Below are 25,338 nucleotides of genomic sequence, written 5' to 3'. Positions count from 1 at the left end.
CGTTGGTGTTGCTGTGCTAACTGTCAGATCATGTCCACAAATGCTGAGAGCTCGGCCTGCCAGGAGCCAGGCATTGATTATCGAACGCCGACTCGGGCGCTGGGACGTGTCACTCACCATCCGAGTTTCAGGTCGGTCTGCGTAGATAGAGGCAGATGCTTGAGGTTGCTTTGCTTCTCGTTAAAGGCTTCAGATCCCTACAGACAGGAAGGGGAATGCAGCAAATGTCACATCCATCGCCAGATGTACACACCATGAGGATAAAATTGCATTCATTTGTTCAAAATGTTCCACGTTAGTTAAACTGTTTGTTTTTCTATTCATATTTTAAATTCAGAAATAACTATATATGGAGTATCAACGTTATTTGGATAGGTGCTGTACACAGAACACAGAACAGACTCTCATTTTCTATATTGTACATCGCCTGTCAGATAACTGCAGTGGGTTTTGGGTGAACCTTCCTTCTAATATCATCACTCAACACAAACACAGATGGGAATAATCATCAAAAGCAGTTGCTTTCCACCAGATATATGCATTGCACAATTCATATATACAGGCAGGTCAATATTTGGGGGATAGGTTAAGGCATGGGAGAAAATTCTTTAAAATGGCCTACAAAGATATGGCTAAAGGGCAAGAGATGGAAACATTGGGCTCATTCAGCTAAGTTTCCTGGCCCATGTGCAAGATGAATCCTCCAGCTCAAAATGAAGTTAGGGTCTGAGCTGTGTCATTTGCAAACACTGACCAGAAGTCCATAGCCACCAAACACAGTTGGCTTTGTTCTACCAGAATATGATGGGTTTCATCAGCCAGGGTCCCCTCATTGCACCACTCTCACAACTCATCAGATCACCCCGGTGAGATTAGGGAAGTGTGCCTACCCTCCGTTCAGCATTTGCTCCTCTGGTGCACCGTAATACTTGTAGTGTGAAAAATAGTGGTTGTTGGAGTGCAGGCTTATCAGAAGATTGCATTTGCTGCACTCCTGAACAAGGACAGGGAGTCTTGCATCGAGACAAGCCTAATGGATAATTGGCAAAGTTGTGCATTGTTGACCTGACAGCGTTGTGGATGAGCACTTATGACATTCTCTGCTGACCCTCTGCATGTCATCTGTGGAAGATTTGCCACAGCGAAGTGCTTTTGTGAAACAAAGTAGGAAAATTATCTCAACTGTTGTACTTTTGGATGCAAAAGTGGGCAAAGAAAACCAAACAGCTTTATGAATTGTTCTATATACTATGCCTTAAACTATAGTATACTCACTATACTATGAAAGATGTTTGGTTTTTAACTAATATCTATCAATATTTTTTGTGTTTAACTTAATAAACTGTAATAGTGAAGTAAATTAATGATGTTGTTTAGCTAAAGTTTATGACATTTTGTGATGAGAGCGAAAAATAATGAAAATGTTATTAGTTATCTTGCTAGACAGTTAATGTGAAGACAGTGTTTGAGAGCCATTTTGCCAGTATGGTGTATTACATAACGTTTGATTACAATTTCTGAACATCTCTCTGACACCTGTGAGTAGAAGAGATTTGAGGAAATAGTGCACAAGATCAAATCTCGTTTTTTTTTTTTTTATACCACATGGCTTGTGTTCGAAAAACCTTTGTGGCACACATAGGTACTCTCTGGCAAAATACACCCATGGCTTTACATCCATTATGGATGGCAAACGTTTGACAAAACCCCAGTTCTTATAGACATTCATATACTTGTCCTTTCCCTGTACCTTACATGGCCCACACAGTGAAATGGATTAGTACATAATTACTTACTCATGCCAAGCCCCCATGAGAGTCCAAAGATATGCGCCACCATCGAACTGTACCCACCATTTGGGAACAACCAGCTGATGGAGGGGGCTTTTCCTCATTTGGCTGAGTCTTTGACATAGGCACTGTGTTAGATTTTAGTTTTCAATGACTAGGGGTGCCACAGAAATGTGACACCTTGCATAGAATGCACACACACACACACACTCCCACACACACACACACACACACTATACTGTACACACACCTGCCCACAGTCCCCAGTTGCCAGGGGGGAAAGTCCACAGTTGTGAGCCATGATGCTGGCACAGGAACTCCCTCAATCAGACACCCTGTGAGTTACCGTGACCACTGCACCTGCGTCCCCTCTACAGCAGTGTTACTCTTAATCAGTGCGTTGCTCATTGCAGCCCTTTCAAAAGGAAGTCAGGCCTCTGTGAGGTCAGTGGGATCTCTCAGTAATGCACCCTGAAAGGTGGTCTTAAATCAGTGTCTTTGGAAATGCATTTAGCCTCATCAGAAGATAGGCTCTGACAGACATAGACATGCACTAAATAAGACAATAAAGAGATATGGAGAATTCTTATTCTAAGCTATACACAGTTCACATTAAAAATATATCAACATACAGTCATAATAAACATATCGAAGGTATTGGTGCACATGGTTTGTGTTGACAGCACTAATCTAATTTAACAACTTGCCTCATCTTTATGTAAAATATGAATGTTAACAGTTAACAAGACTGGTGTCACTGTCTATTTTGTTTGTGTGACCTGTGAAAGACTTTTGTTCCCTGTGTTTGTTCAAACCCAAATATAAAAGCAAATATGTTTCACTCAGATGTATGTTATTGTACTGTAGGTCCTTAAACAAATAAATTGTACTGATTAGCATTCTTAGTATAGTAATGTTAATTAGTCTTGAGGTTAATAGGTTTGAGACCAAGAATATACAGAGTGTCTCTAGGATCAGGGTAATTCTCAGTGCCCTAGATGCAATATTTAAGTGCTGCAGGGATGTTCTGGATAAAATGTGTAGTTTACCAAGACTCTGTGACACTTATTTTAGGGAAAAGTTACTTACCTCATTTCTAAAATATCAGTGGTGTTTTGCTATGGACATCACTTATGTCTGCTTTGTCCTTATATTTTCATTTTAGTTATCTAATTGCAGAGGATGGCTGATTGATGACATTCACTGCAGAATGACTTATTTTATACAAATAGGTGTAGTGGTCACATTGTCTTTGTGATATGCAGCTTCCTGCCTCTTGTTTAATATTATGGCACATTTTGCACAACCTTATCTGCCGTTAATAGCAATAGTAGTGCACTGTTTAATAATTTATTAGAAGTAAGGACTGAGATCTATATAAGAACAAAAGAACATAAAGATGATCTAAGAGAGAAGGCCACTCAGACCATCCACGCTTATCACAGTGCTTGCTTTCTAGAATGAATCTGTATTGAGCTTGGTCTCAACCAGTCCTAGCACTTCTGACTGCACTGAAATTCCATACACTAAAAACTGCAAAAATATAGCAGTTTTACTGTACTTTGTTTCTAGTGTCTGTGTGACAATTCCTTTCTTTAATTGCCTGTACTATCTGTTTCTGTTGATAGAACTTAGTCAATTGAAGCTATGAGAGAATTTAAGACTAAAGTGATTAATGCCTTAAGTCTCTACTTAAAAAAACATCTGTTTAAAAGCTGAGACTTATTTTCCGTCTTTGCACCTTTTCTAGAGCTTCCGTGTCTTTTTCATAGTTCAGTTACCAGAATGCATTTTTCTGAATGTGGTCTGAGGTGTTGTATACGCTTGTTCCTGACAGAGTTGAGTCAACTTCAAGACCTCAACTTCAACTTCAAGTTTTTCTCTTTGAATGGACACCCCATTATGTTCCCCTATAAAATATTAATGCTTCAATATATGAAAAGCTTTACATTTGGTAGTGTTACATTTCATTTGCCAGCTGTCTGCTCATATCTGGACTTTTATCAAATTGTACTTTACAGTTCCAGTAACTTCCAAAACATTTGCTGCTCTCTTTGTATCAGTGTTGAATTCAGCTACCTACTTTCCAGTATCGTTTCTGGCATCGATCCACCTTCTATATCATCCTGCTACAACTGCTACTGATGATAATATTTTATTATTATTATTATTATTAGTAGTAGTAGTAGTAGTAGTAGTAGTAGTAGTAGTATTTCATGCTAAAGCTAATTTTTGAATCCACAGGAAGAAAACGTTTTAATTCCCAGTCTGCCTCACAGCAATAAAAACGTTTTGACTGAGATTAGGCTTATCATGCTTTATATTTATTGATACCTCATAATTCATCATTGTGGAATAGTTAGGGAATTGGGTTAGTCGCTAGGAGGTTGCAGGTTCAATTCACATATGGGACACTGCTATTTGTATCCTGGAGCAAAGTACACTTCCTGACCCAATTAGCTTCGGCAAATATTCAGCTGTATAAATGGATAAAATGTAAAGCCTAAGCCACGGAAGTTGCTGCTGACTGCTTTTGCAGAGGCAGTGCTTGGTTGCCGTCCTGGAAAATCGCTCAAGTGTACTGATGCCTTTCCAAAACCAACCCTCAGTGCTCACAATTCTGCACCGCTTGCCAACTCAGATGGGCACTTCAAGCTCTTGGCTGCAGTACAGGCATCTACAGAACGTGACGATTCAGGTTCACGGTGTGTTAAGTGACACGCCCTGTGAATAGCTCTGACCTAGATTCTGCTGGAGTTGTGAAGAGCTTTTTGGGGGTTGTTTAACACACTGTTCTTTTGATGCTGTCAGTTGCCCAACTCACCCTCTGTCTCTCTCTCTCCCCCACAGTGGGTGGCATTTGCCTCGCTGTTCTTCATCCTGGTGTCCATTACCACGTTCTGCCTGGAGACGCATGAGGCCTTCAACCCCATCACCAACCGCACGGAGCTGGAACACTCAGAGAATGGCACGCTCGAGCGTGTGATCCAGGAGACCGAGACTGTGGTCTACCTCACCTACATCGAGGGCGTGTGTGTGGTGTGGTTCACCTTCGAGTTCCTCATGCGCGTCACCTTCTGTCCGGACAAGCTAGAGTTCATCCGGAACACCCTCAACATCATTGACTTTGTGGCCATCCTGCCCTTCTACCTGGAGGTGGGGCTCAGTGGCCTGTCTTCCAAAGCTGCCAAGGACGTGCTGGGCTTCCTCCGCGTGGTCCGCTTCGTCCGCATCCTGCGGATCTTCAAGCTGACGCGGCACTTCGTGGGGCTCCGGGTCCTCGGCCACACCCTGCGGGCCAGCACCAACGAGTTCCTGCTGCTCATCATCTTCCTGGCCCTGGGCGTGCTCATCTTCGCCACCATGATCTACTACGCCGAGCGAATCGGGGCCAAGCCCAACGACCCGCGGGCCAGCGAGCACACGCACTTCAAGAACATCCCCATTGGATTCTGGTGGGCGGTGGTGACCATGACCACCCTCGGCTACGGGGACATGTACCCCCAAACTTGGTCGGGCATGCTGGTGGGCGCCCTGTGTGCCCTTGCCGGCGTGTTGACCATCGCCATGCCCGTTCCTGTCATTGTCAACAACTTCGGAATGTACTACTCCTTGGCAATGGCTAAGCAGAAGCTACCAAAGAAAAAAAACAAGCATATCCCACGGGCCCCTCAGCTTGGCTCCCCCAATTACTGTAAGTCGGGTGTAAACTCGCCACATCACAGCACACAGAGCGACACGTGCCCCCTGGCACAAGAAGAGATATTAGAAATAAACAGAGCAGGTAGGAAACCTCTGAGAGGCATGTCCATCTGATTGAAAAAAAAAACAGAGTCTTGAAAAATGACTTACTAACAAAACCCCTCTTCTTCTTCTTCTCCTCTTACTCCTAACCTGCCGTCCACACTCACCCTTCTCTCCCCCTCTCCCCCCCCCGCCGACTCACCAATCACCAATGACACTCCCTTCCCACGAGCCATTACACGCCACGATCCGCACGACACCCCCTTACGATTCCCCCTCCACGCCCACACGCGTCACCTGTCCACTTTCAACCATCATTAACCTCCTACCAAGCAGATCCTCACTCCCGCCTCTAACCCCCCCCTCCTCCCCCCCCCCCCCCCCCCCCGCCACCTCTCACTCCACCCCCTTACTCGTGTGAGCGAGCCGCATTCCCTAAGTCAGTGCTCCGCCAAAGGAAGGCGGCGGCGCATTCATCCAACGGCATACCACCGTGGCCCGCGTCCTGTTCAGATCTCACCCGCCTCTTTCCTTTACCCCTCCATTTTACAAAACCTCACCACATCCTAACAATTATGGGGGACACTGTTCTCTTAAACGAGCTGATCCCTTCCCTTGAAACTGTTTCCTCCTGTAATTTCCAGACCGCAGTTGACTGGGTCTCGTATTTTCAGTTGGGTTAAGGGGCGCCCCTAGTGCAGGACTGTTTAAAGAGTCAGCCTGGAACTTTAGTAATTTTCAGACAATTTAGGAGGAAGATGTGTCACTTATGCGTTTATGCATTCACTGATTTATAACAAAATAAGAGACATCGAAACAATCCCGCATACACAGTACATTTTGAGTTTATTGGATTTTGTAAGAAACTTTTTGAGTTTTTGAACTTGATGTGCTGTGTATAGCTCTCTATGTTACCATCAAACTGCTGTACAGGGAAACAGTATTAAATAGAACAGCCGCAAATTAGCCAAAAACGAACTGCAGGCATAAAGTTGTAAATTAGCTTGCTTGCTTTCTAATTGCGTCAAGCTGGCTAGCCAGCTCCAATAAGACAGCTGCAAAGTTGTAGCTGACATGCTATGTAAATGGACTGCATTTATATAGCGCTTTTCTACTCATTTGAGTACTCAAGGCACTTTACAGTTATATGCCTCACATCTACCTACCAGTGGCAGAGGCTGCTATACAGGCTTACCAACTGGCCACTGGGAGCTGTTGGGGGCTCAGTGTCTTGCTCAAGGACACTTCGACACTCTGCCAGGATGAGCCAGATTCGAACTAGGGACCTTCCAATCCCCAGTCTCCTGAGCCACTGTCGCCCACAATCAAGGTGTGCAGGACACCAACTTTTAACGGCTTTTAAAAGTTAATGTACTTACATTAAGTACATTAATTCATGTTGCATTCATCTCAAATGTGATTTCATCTAAGACCAATAGTAAATGTTCATTTAATGGTGACCTCTGCTGATTAAAATAGAACTTTCAAAGTAAGGGTCACCACAACCTTGATTGATGTGTTTGATACAAAGTAAAATGTGAAAATGTTTTTTTGTTTCAAAAATGAATTTCATTTTCCATCTGTTGATTTGACATTGAAATCGTCAGTTAAAGGGAGGTTTCTAAGCTGCTTTTCAGCAGTTTGGTTGGATTTCCCCTCTGGAGATAGCCATCTCTCTCAGTGAATTTCTGGGACTATAAAAAAGTGTTGCCCATCTGTATTTTTTAACGGTTTGCCTCGATGGGGCCATGGATTCCTCCTAGCCTAACTGAAGACTTGTATGTTGACATTGTATGCTGATTATCCACTGTATGTGTGGTGCTAAATTGATTCTGAGAAACCGACAAATTTAACAGGAGTGGTTTTCATGGTTCTGTGAAGGGGAAGCAAGTGAGAGGCAGTTGCTGTCATCTAGACATGTGCACTTCTGAAATTTAGCCCTTGTAATATTTATCATGAGTTCATCATCTTTTATGACTCAGTTTTTTGTTCATTATCAAAAAAATAAACATGACAACATATATGATATAGCATTTTATATTGGCAAACAAAGTAAGCAACATTAAAACGTCTCTTTTTTCTGTTAATGTTAGAGCAGGGTACATCACTCATTTTGTCCCTTATGTAACATGGGCTTCAATGCTTTTTGAGCATACTGTGCTTAATATTATCACCAGCATTTATGGAAAAATAATGTTTTGGGGTGCAATTCAGGAGAAGACATGTAACAATCAAGTAAAGAATTATTGATAAAATATTAATCAAAGAATTACATCATTCTACTACTAGGATACAGAAATAAGTAAGATAGTGCCATATCACTTAAACCATGCTGAGGGAAAATGTCACTGACAAAGCATTGGGAAAAAAAGTCACCAAAAACAAGGGAAAAGGGGGAAAAGACACATAATCATGGTCCTGGCTTACAAAAAGTCCTCCACTGGGCAGGCAGAAAACCCACAGCCCAAAATCAAAGTCATTAATGTCAGTGTGCAGTAATGAAATTAAAGAAATAAAATAAAAAAGCCCTCAATTAACACACAGCACTGTAGAAAAAGCAATCAAAGACAGATAGTTCACAACCCTTTAATAAATGCATAAATGCATGAGTTGAAGACAAAATAACTGACAAAATATTTTCAATGTGAGGCTCTTTTTTTTTATTGTATCAACAAATAATACAATACAGCAATACAAGAAAGCGTATTCTTAATTCAGAATACCAGTGCAAAGACCTATGCTGCACTGTAGACATACATATGTTAGATTAAAAAAAAACACATTAAAAGGCCACAAGGACAAAGGGGTCAATTGACCATCATTGTGATTGGTTTTTAAGATATCCTCACGAAATCAAATCACATAAAATGATCTTTTGATTTGCTAACCTATTGGCTACGATTCACTCCTCTGGCTTCTTTTCTTAGCTCTAAAATTAATTGCACCTCCGTTTCAAACTTGGCACTGGACAGAGGCAGGCTACCTTGCTCCCATAGGTTCTTAAAAGCCCAGTAATGCCATAGAGTTGGAATTGCCATGTGATGCATATGCATCCAGTGCTGGCACTGCACAGGAGATGGTACCTCTTGCCTGGTGCGTACCCACCAGGTGGTCAAAGCTTGAATAAGCTCAAGCTGCTTCCAGATTTTGGCACAGAAAAATTACTTTCTCTGAAAGCCACCAGCTTCCATTGGAAGACCACCTACACCTATTGCTGAAGTGAGTGGAAGACCACACAAGCCTCCCTGCAAACAAAAGGTTTTATGTCCACCATTGCCTGGTTGGGCGTTTGCTCAAAGCTGTGGTTTGCTAATGAAGCCTGATGGTCAGCTTCATTCATAGCTGCTTTCAGGACTGTGACCTTAGTGTTGTGTCACCCCTTGATTGTAGTCCTAGAGACAGACAGTGAAGAGTTGTAGCTCTCATCACTTCAGTCTACAGGAAACTGGTCAAGGGGAAATCTATTGCTCACTAATTGTATGTTAACAGGCAGCTGTGTCTGCTCCAAGCTATGGTAACCCAGACTGAAATATACATGAGATATATCTAGCAGTTCATTTCTTCAAGCATAATTGTATACAGACATCCTTAAATAGTTACATGAGCGATTCATCTCTTGGCTACCACATTCCCAAAGTGTGACTAAAATAGGAACTAATTCTCAACAGTGAACAGCATATGTGCTGGAGACCCACAATGCATTGGTCTCATAATGCTGAGACAGAAATGGTAATATGAGCATATAGCAGCATTGTTTTGGGTGCTCTAGCAATAGCTATCGAATGTCTTGCTGAAGTTGTAAGCTTGGAAACAAGTAAGCAAAAATGCCCAATACTGACAGCTGTACTGAAAAGGGCCAGAATTTTTGCTTCACTTTCCCTCATTGCTTTGTTGAGGTTCCCCCATTTACCTGTCCAGGGTAATTGTACCAGTGTTTATTTAATCACTGGTTTTAGCATTACAGGTGTCTGTGACGGCACCTTAGCTGACAGCCTCATTTTTACAGCCTTGTGTCACACCCAGACTGCAGATGGGAAGAGTCAGCGATTTCCCCGAGTGCCAATTCAAGACAAAAACATGAGTCATCTGTGATGTCAGCTCCGTCTCTCCTTTTGTCCTCCCCTTTGTCTCCCACTCATGGTACATTCTGGAGCAGCCTGTGAGGCAGTAGGGAAGGGGGAGCCCCAGGAAAGCACAGACACCCTCTCCACTAATGGGCAGAGGTGAGCATGCATGCTCATGCATGTAGGACCAGAGGTGGACAGTTACAAAGACAGTGGGCAGAGGCAGGGAGATGCATTGTGGGATGGTGATTAGGGGTGCTTGACTTGGCTATAATGAATTTTCATCCCTCTATGCAAGATATATAAGAACGCCTCTCTGTCTGGAAAACCTGCCCTGCAATGGCACTCATTTTATCACTTTTCAACATATTTAAACTTTTTTTTTTTTTTAAATCAGGAAGTTATACAGCTAAGATGTTCCTCTGGCTATTGTTGTTGTGTTAGACCCCAAATTAACCCAGATAATGTAGCTGATGAGCCAGAATCCCAGAAGTGATATGATGCCTTTGAAAATTAAGCAAATAAGAAATATGTATGGAGGTAGAGATGCATTCTGAAGGTGGTATCTGTCTCACCTTGCCAACTTTGCCAGGCTTGAGACACTGATACGTTGCGATATAATACCATTAAGGTAATGTGGAGATAATGTACAATAAAATTTTATGAAGAGGACCATTAAGTTATTGTGCTCTTAAGGCCAAGTAGTTCTGAAATTCATGTGGGGGAGCCATTTTACTGGGCTGCCATCCATCTTTGTGTGCATCAGCATCTTTATCCCATTGCACCCCCCTTGGGCAAGTGGCAACTCTGCTCTCAGCAGATGTTTCAAGCACCACAGGCTCAGAGCTCAAACTTCCCACAGGTCTGGGGCTATTGGGCTAACAGGTTTTATGCTGTGCTTTTGTACTGATGTTGTGAATTGTATATTCTTATCCCAAAAACTGTTTAAGGGATAGGCAGAGCAGAGTCAGGAGTCACGTGTTTATCTGTAGGAAGAGAATACCCACAGTGCTTTGCAAGCCTCAGCCAGTTCTCAAAAAGGAATTCTAATTGACCAAAAGATCAGTATGGAGTCTAGCCCTCCTCTCCTCCTGCTTTCAAATAGTCCCCTGTTCGTCACTTCAGCGTTCAGGAGGCATTTTCATCTTGGCACAGCAAGGCGGAGAGGAAGGGGACTTCAGATCAGTTTGTATTGCCATCAAAACAGCAGAGGGAGGCAGCGCAGCAAGCAGAAGAGCCTCCGTCCCTAAGCAATCGTCACAGCTCAAAATTAGCACAGCAAGAGAACATCAGAACACAGCCTAAATAATGAGGTAATTCAGGCCGATCCAGGCTATTGGTCCTGCCGCGTTTTACATATTTGACTTCAGCTTCCACTGGGTGGGGAAGGAGAGAGCTGGTTTTCTCACCTTCCCACCACCGGATCCTGTATTTTATTTGATGTCTTATATATTTCATTCAGCCGCATCCCTTTGGAGTTCAGGCTTGTTGCCATGACAACAGTGTTCGAGCGACAGCGCAATAGGATTCCAGCTCTGTAATGAGCCGCAGCCATTCACGGGCTTAAACTCCTATACTAGTCACACAAGTGGCGTAGCTCTGCAGCACTGACACTGGTCTCTCATAAACACACGCACACATGCACGCGTGCACACACACACACACACACATACACACACCGGAATGCACTTACACAGAATAGTATGCATTGAAGAATGTTATATTGATAGAATGATAGAACATCATTATCAGATTAATGTAAACCTGAATGGTACTGGAGCTTTTGAAATGAAAAGTCTTGACAGAGAAACATTACCCTGATGAGGGATCTCATGCTCAATGCAGCAGTCCATTGCTTACACACAAGGCATTATATGAGAGGAAATGGGAAACTTTGACATTGGAGAAACGTCTGCAAATGTCGGTGTGAATGCAAATGACATCCCCCCCCTAGTGTAATCCGTCTCCATCCTTCCCACTTGCAATGACACATCTTCTTACGTTTGCACATGGTGTCACGTGCTTCGACACCAATTTGCCTTCGCTCTAAATGTGTTGTAATTAGCATTCCTGCTGCAAGCCCTGAAGGTGGTATTCTCGCTGGGTTGCAATTATGCCTAATTGTCCCAGTGCAGAGCCGAGCTCCAGTCCTTGCAAGTCCCAGGGCGCCAGCCAGGACACTGGACTCAAAACACAAGAGGACTCCTTAGCACCACACTCATTGCTGACTGTGACAATATACCCACCAGGGCTTTCTTAAGAGACTGTAAACACGATTTTCCCTCACACACTGAGTCACATCACCCTCAGAGATTAATCAGCCAGAAACAAACGCATACTGGATTAGTACTCTCTGAACCAGTGTATACTGCGGTACAATAATAAGTTATACAGTAAGCTCTTGGTTAATTCTGATTAGGTTTGGTACTGGTTTTCTTTGCACCGAACATGACCTGAGGTCCTTATTCAGACATTGAAAAACTGTTCTCTTTCTAGGTCTAAATAATCCTTCAATTCTAGGTCAAGGCAACAGTGCAACCAGACCCATATTTACCTTTGAGTGCTGTTGCTCACATATGGCCTTATTTTTTTATTCATTCAAGTTGTTTGCCACCCAAATGGAACTTTATCCATGCTGGTTTTGTTTGTAAGGGGGCTATAATGGCTGCATTCTCCTAGGGTCTCCAATGAAATGGCCCAAGCATCTACTTAATTGGTCCAAATGAGATCTTTGAAATCACATGAAATGTCCAGCCCCATGTGGCTCAATCACTCTCATCTGGCTTCTCTTAAAGATTGAAAGTCATGTGTTGTTTATTTTTAATTTGCCCTCATTCAGGGTAGTTTCCCTTTTATTTTTTAATAAATGTGGAAAACTACTGTAACTCAGGTTGGCTGAACCCTGGGCTCAAGTATCTAAGAGGGTTGCACCCCACCAGGAAACTGGGGCACCAGATTTTACAGCACTGCATGTTGATTTTTTACCTTTCAAGGGTATAACCCATTCCCCACCTATGAACCCACCCATAGACCTTCCCCAAAGTCACATGAGCCATGCAATTTTTAATGGACACACAGTGCACCATTTGTGGCTATCATAAGCAAAATCTTGCAATAAACTTTTGTTTGGGAGCTGTGGACCAAGGTTCTGAATCTAAACCTGGCCCTCTGAGGCTCTGAATCGAGTTTAAAGACACATTGTCCAAAGGCAAGCTGGGTTCAACTCGGGGTGGAAGAGTTAACTACTCAACTGAAAAAAACTGCACTTCTAAGCTCCTCATCTTTCTCTTCAGACAGTTTCGTGCAGGTTGGGCTGCGAGTCTTTAGATGAGTGCCAGCAAAGATGTCCGAACCAATCGGGAGGAGCCTCTTTGATTTTGGTGGAGGCGGAACCACGCTCATACCAGATATCCTCTGGCAGGGACTGAGCATGTGCAGATTCACTCTGCAAAAAAAGCGCTTTGTTTTTCGTGGTGACCCTTCTTTCTAAAGGAGACGGACCCAGAGGCATGAGCAGACTGCAAAACTAAATGCCGTCCTTGTGAAAAACATCCTCTGTTGTGTACCCACCCCCCTTTCCCCTAAAAAATGTTCTATTGTTGCCGTCCAGGAGAAAGCACAGGGGAATGTATATATCTGCCTAAGGCGTTGTTACAGAGCTGTCACTCTTAGGTCCAATTCTTTTTTTTTTTTGGCCACACGGAGCAGATATTGTCCCCTAGAGATAGACCAGCTTTATCAGCACTCCATTAGGGATCCATGCACTCTATGCCTCTCTATTCTTTTGTCCTTCCTAAAAGATGGAAAATATTTGCAATTGGCTAGCAGCGTACATCACCACACTAGCACTGCGGGGCACAAGTGAACTGTAGGAAAAATGAAAACATCACTGCCATCACGTTTGTAGCTACCGTGCAAAATGACCAGGCAGTCCATTGTAAAGGTCTGTCTTAAGATTGCACCATTATTTATTTAGCTGCATTCAGCAACACTGCTCCATGCAAGACTTATGCATGGCACGGAAAATGAAAGCACAAAAATAGGTGCAAACTACTCACTGACTAATTCAGCAAATCAAGCCCATAAGGAGGTGACCAAGTCCCCCAGGGTGATTTTTCTATTTTCAAACTGCCTAGATGCTGGGGGGCAGTGAGCAGGTGATAATTGTCCATCTCACAATTATGATTCCATTCATAAAGACTGTTTCGAGAATGACATCACTCTCTGGTGAGTCAGAGGCAGCATAAGTATGCTCTTCTGGCTTCTGCTACATTCTCCCCATATGCCCAAAGCAACTTCATCCAAGTAGCATGTGTGAGTCTACAGTATCTGAACCATGACATTAATGTAATTGGTGTGGTGGCCTGAGTGGGGGCACAAACGCCAAAACTTGCAACCACACAGCAGAAGACACGATCAGCTTGCCAAAACCAACATTCCAAGAACAGCGAACCAATGAAACCCCTGATGTCCTGACATTAGGGGATGACATCACCAGCGGAATAGGAGCCTTGTGACCCCTGCCACATGTGCCGTATGCAGGATGGCTGTGGACAGTACTGGCCTTGTGAGCGTGTCACTTCCTGCGCAGGGAGACTCGATACTGTTCCGCAGCTGCTTCGCAGTACATCCCTCTGCAGAAGTGTTTAATTACAGCTCAAAGTGTGTGCTGCATGACCTGCATATTGAGACTCAAAGGAGGGATGGGGGAGGATGGCGAAGACAGAGCTGGAGAGTGTGGAACGCTAAGGCTATTCTGAAGGCGGTGACTCATCTGCCTCCCTCTTTCGCTCACAGACGAGTCTGCATCGCGGCCCCAGCACTTCCTCTGTTTAAACCCTGCGCCGAACGTGACCCAGATCCATTGATGTGATGTGGACGTGTGAGGGTCTTAACTGCATGACTTTCAGGCAGGCTTTGAGGGATTTGAATGAGGCTCTCTACTCCTTCACTGTTTGACTATAAGAGAAACGATGGAAACCGGTGGGAGTTTGTTTTTCCCCTCGAAAAAGACCTGTCACGTCGTTCCAGGTTCTCTTCCTATTATGATGTGAAAAGGTTTGGAACTTCAATCCAGATCTGACCCTTCAAAACCCTGGTACAATTTGTAGAAAATTCTGCAGCAAGGCGAACTTTCCCTGTGAAATCCGAGAGTTAATAAGGTTGTCTTTTAGGGTGTTTTCAAAATTATACAAAACTACACAAACCGCGTTTAGAGTCACTCCATACATTGCATGATGAGTTAGGAATATCCCATGCATAATTCATTGATGCACCTCTGAGGCTGACTGAAATACAAATTAGATGAGACCAAGACCGTAGCTGGCACACAGTGGCAACCAGAGCCTGTTGATGAAGTGACGGCCTTCAGTGCATGCACACCTGGAGTGGTGTGTCAACTACGGTGATGTCAGATGAGGACAGGCAGAGGAATGAGGCCGTCTGAAGCAGGCCCTTCCTCACAGGTGCTCGGAGGCAGCCAGCAATCACGCGGTGACGGCATCTGCCTATCATATATTATTTACGACTGCATGCGTCCAGAAAAAAAAATGGAATGTCTGCTTTTAATGGGCAGCTCTATTGTTAGAGTGCAGCTGGAAATGCCCTTGATGGCCCTTTTAGTCCGAGTTGTCTGCTGTTTTTGCTTATGCTCGTGGAGCGTGGTTGTGTTTGTCTTTAGGTGTTTTCCCACCCCCCACCCCCATTTTTACATACAGTGTATGTATGCAGCCTTTATATTGAGAGCATTTTACACATTTGTTTCCAGGCTGTGCTGCCTTTACAGGGGATGCTTGTAGATCATCTCTAACTGTCACCACTCCATGACAAGCCATTGTTTTAAATGTTTGTAAAAATCTCTGGAATACTTCCTCTTAAGCAGACCTGCTTTTTTCCACTGCAGACGGAAAATGCTTGAGTAGTTCCCGGACTGCACTTCTCCCACCTCCAGGAGTTACCAGCATATCAGGCCTATCACACCCATGAGATAGCCGAATCACTGAATACACGTCAGGTCACAGCAAGTGGAACCTGATACCCCCACTTTCAGGATGGTAGTAGTAAGCAGTAAGTCCAGGCGGAGTTGCGGTCACAGTGCGCCTGCAGCAGAGTTGCGGTCCGCGCCGTAGTTGTAGGGTCACTCGTGAAAGATGACACGATACAGAGTGAAATCCTTCACGTTAATCTGTGGAATTGCTGACTCATGGCTGTGAGGGAGGAAAACTGAACTCAGGAAAGGGGACAAAAATCACTAAACAACAGAAAAACAATCGTGATGCAGGCAGGTTCCAGGGGTACAGAAAACGTACATAAACGCTAGGCCTTCTGATCCCCATGGGGTTTTTAACAGCAGCAGATTCTTCTTCGGTTGGTCAACAGGCCATAAATTTGTCCAGATTAGCAGAGCATTGTGAGCAAAAGGCCTGCAGGTAAACACTTTGTTTCACTTTTGCACAGTTTAGAGCTAATGTCCAGCTATGACAGTTAAGTAGATAATCAATGCACACTTCCTGCTCTACCCCCTCTGTGACTCATTCCTTTGCATCAAATTGGAGGGATTGCTACTGTGCAAACCAGACAAGACCCCCACCACTACCCATATCCAACTCCATAGAAACTTACATTTCTACTCCTGTGGACATCCCCTACCTAACGTGCTGAAATGCTTTGACGTGTTGACAATGGAAGTTGATCATAAGAGCGCCATAAGATTTTGGTTCCATCCTTCTTCATTCCGAAAGAATGAGAAGAAAAATCTTATGAAGCTCCATGCGTCTTGTTTTTCTTTTTCTGCCTTGTGTTTTAAAAAAATGTTGCTTCTCATGATTTTTCCATGGAGAAAAGTTGGTGGGGAGATTTTTTTAGGAGTTCAGAGATTTATCAAATAATGCATGGTACATTTGAGATGGGGAAGAGATGACTACTTGAAAAAGCAGATGTGGGACAAGCCTAGAAGGAAGGGTGTGATGTTAGGGAATGGGGGGGGGGGGGGGGGGGGCTGACAGAGACCTTGAGGTTGAGAAATGTGTTTTATTTACATGTGTGGGGCTAGGAAATCTTGGAAAGAGTGGGGTTTGAGGGAGATGGGCGTTGGCCTTGGTGGGTTTTTCTTTGTTTTTTGGGGGTGGTGGGTGGGTGGGGTGGATGCTGAAGGGGGTGATGGAGGGAGGTGGGAATTTGTATTTCTATGCCAAACGTTGGATGAATGTGCTGCAAATACTGTTCCCTCATTCAGCAAAAAAAAAAAAACAACAATTTTTGCACACCTCCCCCGCATCACCAGATGCAGCCATCTCCTCCAAACTTCCTCTCTCCCTGTAGCCTTCAGTTCACGACAAGAAACATGCAGCAGACAAAAAAAATATGCTCCATCTCCCGGGGCGCAGTGTGTCTCACTTGTGCTTATATGTTTGAAGATTCCAAAGTGAATGGGGAGGCAGCTAAGGCGGCGTTGGCCAATGAAGACTGTCCTCATATAGACCAGGCCATATCGCCTGAGGACGGCCAGATCTTTAGCCCGGGCGACAGAACCGAACAGCCCTGCTTCCTCGTAACCACGGGTGAGCGGCCCAGCCACACAGGGGGAAGAGTGAGGAAGGGTATGTAACAGCAAACCTAACCACAAAGCCTTGTCCCGAAACAAACAGAAGGAAAACAAAAAACAAAAAGAACACTGGGCGTGCAACAGTTGTCACCCATAGGTAGGCCGTGAGCTAACACGCATAGGCAAAGGTAACAGAAAAGTGATGAAAACAGCATTACGTATACGCACACATCAGTGCCCCTTTCACACCCTCTCCTGCACCCCTAAATGACCCCCTTTTCTACTTTTCAAACCCAGCTCAAACACCTGACCCTTTTCTCAGCCCCCACCCCCCTTTCCTCTACACACATACAGGCCCCCCACACTAATACAGCAGGGGTTTCCCTTACTGTCCCTGCCTGCCTGTTCCCCCCCCCACCCTCCTTCCCCCCCACCAACACACACACACAGCTTGTTTATAGAGATCTGCATTCTGGTTTGACGTTCTTACACAGGGCAACACCACTCTATCTTTCTTTCTCCCAGCTCATGCCCCACCCTCTTTTGTTTCCAACTCTTCTGACCTCTTCGGTGGTGAGCTGCACAGTAACTCTTGTGCACACCTGCCTGCTCTTACCCCCCCCCCCTTCTCCTTTCCTGTCTTCTCCCTCTACTGCAGGTCCTTTTTTCACTCAATCCAGGGCTGAGGAAATATCTCCAGGCTGGAAAAAAAAATCTGTCTTAATTTAATCCTGATTTCTTTCATATTACTCATTTTAATAAAAGTATTGTCCAAAAGCGAAAAAAAAAAACAAATCACGCAATGGTGGTCTTGTTTTTTAGGATGCAGTTTCATCCTTGATTCATTATGGTTTTCTTGAGAAACTCTTTTTACCCATTGCATGGTCATAACTCCCTTTCAATCCTTCCCCCACCCCCTTGCTCCCCCACTCCCCAACCCCCTTTCCTTATCCCCTCCTGCCTCACCATCTCACCAGAGATATTTTCCCAACCTGCCATGGGGTCTCTCTCTACTCAGTTCAGTTCTTTCACGCACGCAGAGACAGACAGATAGCCATTGGCTCCAGCTCTGGACCGACCTTAACCTTACTTTTTCTTTTTCTTTGTCGTTTGTTTGTTTTTTCCTGTTTCCCCCCCAATGTTCGTTTGTTTCTTCCTCTTTTATTCTTCCCATGTCCTCGTTCTGCCATGGCCTGTAGCCTGTCCCTCCCTCGGGAGGCCGTTGGGGGAAGCCGTCCCTCCGCTCGGCCCCCAGGTGTACCCTCTGCTGCAGCTAGGGTGGGTGCGCTGCCAGGAGGACAGCTGTGCCAGGCTCACACACTGAAGCCCCTCCCCCTCCCACCACCACCACCACCACCACCACCACACCACATCGAGACTCCAGACACCCAGCACTGAGGCCCCTCCCACACCAAAATTGAGGCCCCCCCGCTCAAAAGCACGATACTGAAGGGGGGCAGGGGGGACCATTTCAGAGCAGGGTTAGAGGGCTTGGGCTTGCCCCCTCAGCCTGGGGCATGTGTGAGGCTAAGCAGGTCTGACAATGCTGGGCACTGTCCACCCATAACCAAAGCGGGCAGCCACGAGCAAGAGGACATTTCGCAGAGCTCTCCAAATGGGACACGGGAGAACGGCCCCTCCTCCATCTCCCGCTCGTCACGTGTCAGCGCATTCCTTGAGGCAGCCATTTGTTTTTTGGGTAGCATTGCACTCCCCCCTCAGCTTAGCTCATAGCCCTTTGCAGAGGAGCTGAGCCGTAGTCAGTGTAGCCTGACCTGACGGGCACATGCACAAGAGACCTCTGCGTCCACATGGCCCTCGCTCTCTCTTGGACAGGCATGCAGCCCACCATGCCAAAAGACCTAGGTGTCCAGCAGGAAACCGACACACTCCAAGCAGTGATGTCAGTACGACCTGCACTTTCATAACCAATGCGCCTGTAGAGGGGTGAGTGGGGTTTAGTGAAAGCTATGACTCAGTTGGGGGAGGAAGCTACTCTGTCCTGGTCACAGCATGGCCTCTGACTGACCAGCAAGAGGGAACCCCCTTCCTAACATTCCCCAGCAGCAGGGCTTCGCACACTGAGACTCACACAAACATGAACTTCTTGTCTCCACCCTGGCCCAGGACTCAACCAGAAATGCAGATTCTTAAAGTGACTCACCTGACCAGCAGGTTGGGTCCCCTCCTGCAAACTTAACCGCAGACACCACATTCACTAATGAAAGCCTTCACAATCATATCTTGAGTCACGTCAAAGAGGAGTTCAGAGTAGTGTGCTTTCACACACCTTATGCCAGCTTTCCCCGAATACACTGACTGACGATCCCTGTGACAATTCATTCATACAGAGCATGCACCTTCCTTAGATTCTTATCCCAGCAAAATGCCCCCAACCCTCCAAACCATGTATGCTAATCCCCCCTCCCCCCCCCATTCACCAATCCTGGACTCTGCTACTTGCACCCCAAGCTACCACACTAATGCCACATCAAAACACCCCTGCCAGTGCATTTTGGGGCGCTACTATGTCACTTGAGCTCACTTTCTTGCTGTGTCAGCTATGACGCGTTGCTCTGACGGAGCATGCTCCATTCACCATATGAAAGATCTAGTGGTTCCTGAGTACTAACATGAACTCTACTATTTTATTCATTTTATTCAAATCATGCCACTGACATTTAGTATGACTCATCTGCCTTATAAAACATAAACATAAACAAAAACAAAATTTTTACAGACTATTAATGGCCCAGATTCAGTCGCAAGGGAACAAATTTCAAATGAAACATGACACGCTGTTTTTATATGTCTTTGTATGTATGTAAGTGTGTATGTATGTGCGTCTGCGTGAGGCGTGTGTGGGCGTTTGATGATACTATGTGAATCTGCTGTTCTGTGCATGTCTCGGGACTCTTTTGAACCTAATGCTGCATGCAATGTCCTGCTGATGGGTGGTATCAGGGAGGTGATGGAGTAAGGCACGCACCGGTGCAGTAGGGGGGCACACCGCACTGTGCCAGTCAGGGCACCCAGCCGCAGACAGGGCCCAACCAATAGCTTGTATGGATTGCGCGGCAGAGCTCGTGTAGAGTGGCGCCAAATCCCTAAACCATGATGAACGCGACCGCAACATCGGTCACGGCATTTTGTTTGATATACGTTGTGCAATTTCATTCAATGTGGGATTCTGAATGGATACACACACTGAGAATAGGTGCCCAGCATTGAAAAGCTACAGCAGATTAGCTTTTAGACATGGGTTTACACCATGACGCATATAGGACAAATCCATCTGTATGTGAACAAAAATTTGATTTAATAGATCTGGCATAGGTTAGGCTGTCATTCTTTCTGGGCAAAAACCATGTAGTGATTTCTCTGTATATCCATCAGAACATCGAGGCTGACCCACTGAGTCCTGCGTCAGAGCTGATGTGCTGTCGGGGTCAAATTTCCACCCAATCAGGATCGCTCAGATCTGGGAATTCCCTCCCCCTGCATGCACACATCAGTAGCAGTAGACTCTAAAAGTTGATTGGCCTGATCGTTTTCCTACAGCCGAAAAACAAAATGCACATCAGCTGACTGTGGCCTTGTTTCCAGGGCAGTGCTAAACCACTGCAGTGAATTAAAATCCTGAATTCTTGACTAAAAATCCCCATTAAGCCCCTGTAGAGGGGCACTGCTTCAGGTGGGGTAACTCCCGAAGCTCGCCAGCCTGACTTGATACACACCGATGCCCCTTTCAGACACGAGGCGTGCCACCTGTCACCAAGATACCACAGTGCATGCGGTAAAAAAAAAAAAAAAAACTTCTGCCACACAGAATGCATGGAAGATGATGCTGTTGAATTGGCTACAATGTTTCTCGACCTGTAATCAGGAAAAAAAAATCACCAAAAAAAGAGAATAAAACGAGAACACGACAGATTATATATATATATATATATATATACATATATATAAAAAAGACCAAGCCCATTCTGATTGTTGACCCAGTGCTGCCGTGTACTCAGATGCATTTCTCTTCAAACGAAGGTTATGAAAAGTCACGGAGCCTTAACAGCATTGCTGCCATGGGCGGAAATGCCATTGGAGTGTCGTCAGTGTCCACGGTCCCCTGCAGCCCACCCTGTCTTTTGAGGCGGTCACGCTCTCCCATCCCATCCATTCTGTAGCATGGATCAGTAGAAACAGAATGGCCTCTCGAGCCCTGGTCGTCCCTCCGCAGCCCTTGTCTACGCTGTGTCGCATCGGTCTGTCCCATTTCTGTTCTCTTTTCTCTGGAATTTGGTTTCCTTCTTCAGCTCCTTCTCTCCCCCGCCCCCCCCCCCCACTCCCCTTTTTATCTATGGTTATTTATGTAGTTTGTTTATGTCTCCCTAAAAAAAAAAAACCCTGACATCAGGAGAGAGATTCTGCAGTAGTAGAAAACCAAAGGGATTGCTAACCTCAAGGACATGTAGTTCACTCAGGATCACTCCGGTCTCAGACAGGATACACGCAGACATTTGCGCACACAAACACATGCACACGCAGTATACTGACTGTGACTGGGTGAGGCTTCTATAAACAGGCACTTTTTTGAGAAGGCGGGGCCTCTTGAGTTGCGGCATCAGGGCAAGTTGTTAGGCCAGGATCAACAGCTACACATTTCTGTCCCGGGATCCAATCAAGCCACGGTCATTCACACTAGTGACAGAAGAGAATAATGACATAATCCGGGCAAAGCCATGCCACAGTGCAAATCTGAGAGCAGAGAACTATTTTCGTACCTATTTTTCGAGCATTGATCACTTTTTTTAGTCTGAGTTCATATTATTGGTGCCCCTTCCCCATTCCTCCCACTTCCTTTATCCCCAACTTTCCCCCCTATATCCTCCTTCCCCTACACCTTCCTTTGCCGCACACACACACACACACACACACTCACACACAAATATATGCATGCACACAAACACATATACACACACGGCAGTACTTCTGAATAATCACTATTCCCGAGCACTACACGCCCCTTCGACCTGCAAAAACGAGAAACCAGGCCTTCACCGTTTTCGTTTTTTTTTTTCCTCCTGTTGTTCTTTCTTCGTTTTCTGCCTTTTTCCCCCCACCCCAGTCTCAAACTATGGACCTACCTGTCCACCTGTGATATTATCTCTCCCCCCCTCCCTGCCTTCCCGTGAGTGTTGTGCCTGGATGTGTCACGTTAGGGATGGGCACTGACCTGCCTGTGCATGGGACGATCTCGGCTGCAGACAGGGACTGGCTCACCTGCATGCACTTCTCCGGCTGCCTCTCTTTCCTTCTCGACCGCTCTCCTCACTCGCTTATCTCTCTCTTTCTTCTTCTCTCTCTCTGTATTTCTCTCTCTCTCTCTCTGTCTCTCGTCCTCTTTTATTTTTTGGATCTTGTGAAAGAAAACGTTTTTTAAAACAGCCGTGAGGGCCGTCTCTGCCCTGCTCCTTTTTTCTGTTGTCTTGCTTTCCGTAGCAAAAAAAAAACAACCATACTGAAAATGCCGAAATGAAGGTGACTGGCTGACGCTTAGCAAACGCCCTGTATTCTCTACCGCAGATCCCTGTAAAGAGGAGACAGTCCTAGTTAAGTATATGCAAGCAGAGGCTCTCAAAGTGACCTGACCGGGGCCTGATATTGTCTAAAAGGTGGACAGTACTTAAGCATCCTTGATTCCACAATGGCTGAGGGACGCAAGTGGGCTTGGGGGTTGGAGAGACAGAGAGACAGAAAGAGAGAGAGACAGAGAGAGAGAGAGAAAGAGAGAGAGACAAAGAGAGACAGAGGACAACATGGGAAGTCTCTAATCTCACTTCAAAGGACAAGATGTAAACTTTTTTTTCTAAAATGAAAGAAGTGAAAACTGAAGATGATATCCAATTTTTTTGTGAGCGTGTGGTTTTCAGATGGGGACTATTTTTTTCAAGAAAGGACAATAAGAGGACAACAGCAGACTCAACACGAAGAGGACAACGGGGCTATGTGTATAGCCAAATAAAAACATTGAATAAACAAAATAAGCAAAGAGTAACAATAACTGCTAATCATGGTAATAATACCTATATTGTCATCAGATAGTTACGACTGTAGAAGACTTCTATCTGTTCATTTAGCATGAGTTGCATGGTGAATTATTTAAAAAGAAAAAAGCTGTAATTGTAATGAATATCTGTAAGAAAAAAATATATTTTTTCTTTCAAAAGCTCCTTACTTTTACATACATTTGATGTAGCCAAAATATAAGAGGATAGAAGACAGTGTACATTTTTTCTTTTGCAGTCAGTTACTGGTCTTTCCTCCAATTATTTCTTTTGTGTTGAAGGACACATTTTAATTAGGCAGTTCTGGTCATATTGACTACCGCCTTTCATTTTATTTAGAAGCGTATTTGAGAAATGGAGAAAAAAACACTTTAGCAAGTTCTCTGTGTAGTTTAAAAAGCAAAATTAATTTAGACTTTGTTTTTGTTGGCATGCTTGTGACCCTGGATCTTATTAAAAAAATATCAGCGGGGCTAAAACTTAATTTATTTTTACTCCTTCCCTGTTTTCTGCTATAATTATTGGTGTTTAGATCCCATGTGAAAACCTTACTACAGTGAGACGTTGTTCATATCACATATTAAGTATTGAATTTTAACAGTGTTATTTTTAAAAGAAAATTTAAAAAAGAACAAAAAACTGGGTGTCCTAGTTTCAAAAGAAGGGAGAGAACAAACGTGTGTTTAACCTGTCTTACTCTCTCACTCAAATGTTAAGTCAAGAATAAAAAAAAAAAGAAAAAAGAAAAACACTTAAGAGCATTGTATGCAATTTAGTACTTGGGGAAAAGCAAATGCATGCACAATGTTATGCAAAATAAGTAAATAATTAACATAAAATAAATAAAAATTCTAGCATGAAATAAATTTTGTATCAAACCTGCATTTGGAGTCTGTTTTTTATTTGTTGGAATGAATATAGCTATTTTTTTTTTTTCCTTTTTACCCTCCGGTGTATCACACTTCTCTCTGGACTTGTAGTTGACCAAACTGGAGCTCAAAGAGAAGTTCATTGAAGGGACTGAAAAAGAGAAAAAAAAAAGAAAAAAAAAAGGCGGGTGTGGCCCGAGTGGCCATGACTCGCACAGATGCAGCATGGTGAAACGCACACAGCAGCATGGGGATGACTTTAACTACATTGACTTTTTTTTTTTTAATGAAGCATGACTGAACATGATGGCAATCTTACTCCCCAGACTAAAGAACTATTTACATGCATAGTTGAATGATGCATCGGCTGAGCATGGAAAGTGCATGGTAAACTGCAAAAAATTTACCATGGGAAATTAATGGAGCACATGTTCTCTCACATTAACTCTCGAAAGCGTGTCTCATCTCGCTCCCCCCCGCTTGCACTTCAGAGCGCCATCTGCCATTCTCCCCCTCCCCCCTCCCCCCCCCCACCACCATCGTCCTCTTGAGTCCTGGCCAGGTAAATAACGCTCTTTGTTGTTGTCTTCTTCTCTATATGTTTTTAGAGAGCCAGCGGCTGGGCCGGCGCAGACAACCCACAGAATCAGTATGTGTCATGAACCATGGTGTCCCAACCACAATGTGTTTGAACCATAAAGCCCCATCCCCCACCTGATAACGCTGTAGTCTGTTTGTATACGTAGATGAGCGTCTCCAGGAGGGCACGGGCAGAGGTGACCGCCGTGCCGCCAGCTCAGCGTAGATGTTGCACAGAAGAAGCTTCCTTGTCCCGCCTTGTGTACTTTGTGTGCTCTGTAACTGTGACGGTTATAGTGTGTGTAATGTGTGTGCCTGTGTACGTTCGTCCGTGTTGTAAATACGCTTCTCCTGTGCTTGTGTTGTCCAGCCTCACGTGACTAGAATGACTATCCGAGGTTTTTACATGTCTGTGGAAAAAAAAGTCACTCTGTGTCCTTCACCCTCTCCAGTTATAATGATCACCAAATATTTCCCAAACCGTGTTTGCCTGGGGGAACGAAATAAGACAAAGTGTTGTATTTTCCTTTGTACTGTGATTGCCACATCTAGGTTGCCTTTTGCTATGTTTGCACCTGTAAACTTTGACATTCCTTTCAGTAAATTGGAGGGCTTTGAAACGCTCCATACTTCCTCTCCTCCGCTCAGGAGGGTTAGCACAGTGTTTCTGATGGAATGAGGGGGGAA

General features: G+C 44.6%; 1 protein-coding gene across 11 annotated transcripts in view; it reads left to right on the top strand.

Annotated features, from left to right (window-relative positions):
* The window catches only part of kcnc1a (potassium voltage-gated channel, Shaw-related subfamily, member 1a), a 55,423-nt gene extending 30,279 nt beyond the window's left edge, over positions 1–25,144 (top strand). The window contains exons 2-4 of one of the 11 annotated variants that reach the window (XM_036544127.1): positions 4,641–5,574; positions 17,014–17,157; positions 24,681–25,144. In XM_036544127.1, coding sequence (XP_036400020.1) covers positions 4,641–5,574; positions 17,014–17,157; positions 24,681–24,790 — 1,188 coding nt within the window. In that variant the 3' untranslated portion in view covers positions 24,791–25,144. Of the gene's footprint in view, positions 1–4,640; positions 5,575–9,690; positions 16,298–17,013; positions 17,197–18,340; positions 20,706–21,182; positions 23,594–24,680 lie in introns of those variants that run through there. The other 10 variants (XM_036544123.1, XM_036544129.1, XM_036544128.1 and 7 more) reach the window with 10 other exon arrangements.
* The last annotated feature ends 194 nt before the right edge of the window (positions 25,145–25,338 follow it).

This window comes from Megalops cyprinoides, chromosome 13 (genome assembly GCF_013368585.1).
Source record: "Megalops cyprinoides isolate fMegCyp1 chromosome 13, fMegCyp1.pri, whole genome shotgun sequence".
Classification (NCBI taxonomy): Eukaryota; Metazoa; Chordata; class Actinopteri; order Elopiformes; family Megalopidae; genus Megalops; species Megalops cyprinoides.
This window is presented reverse-complemented; position numbering and strand designations above follow the sequence as displayed.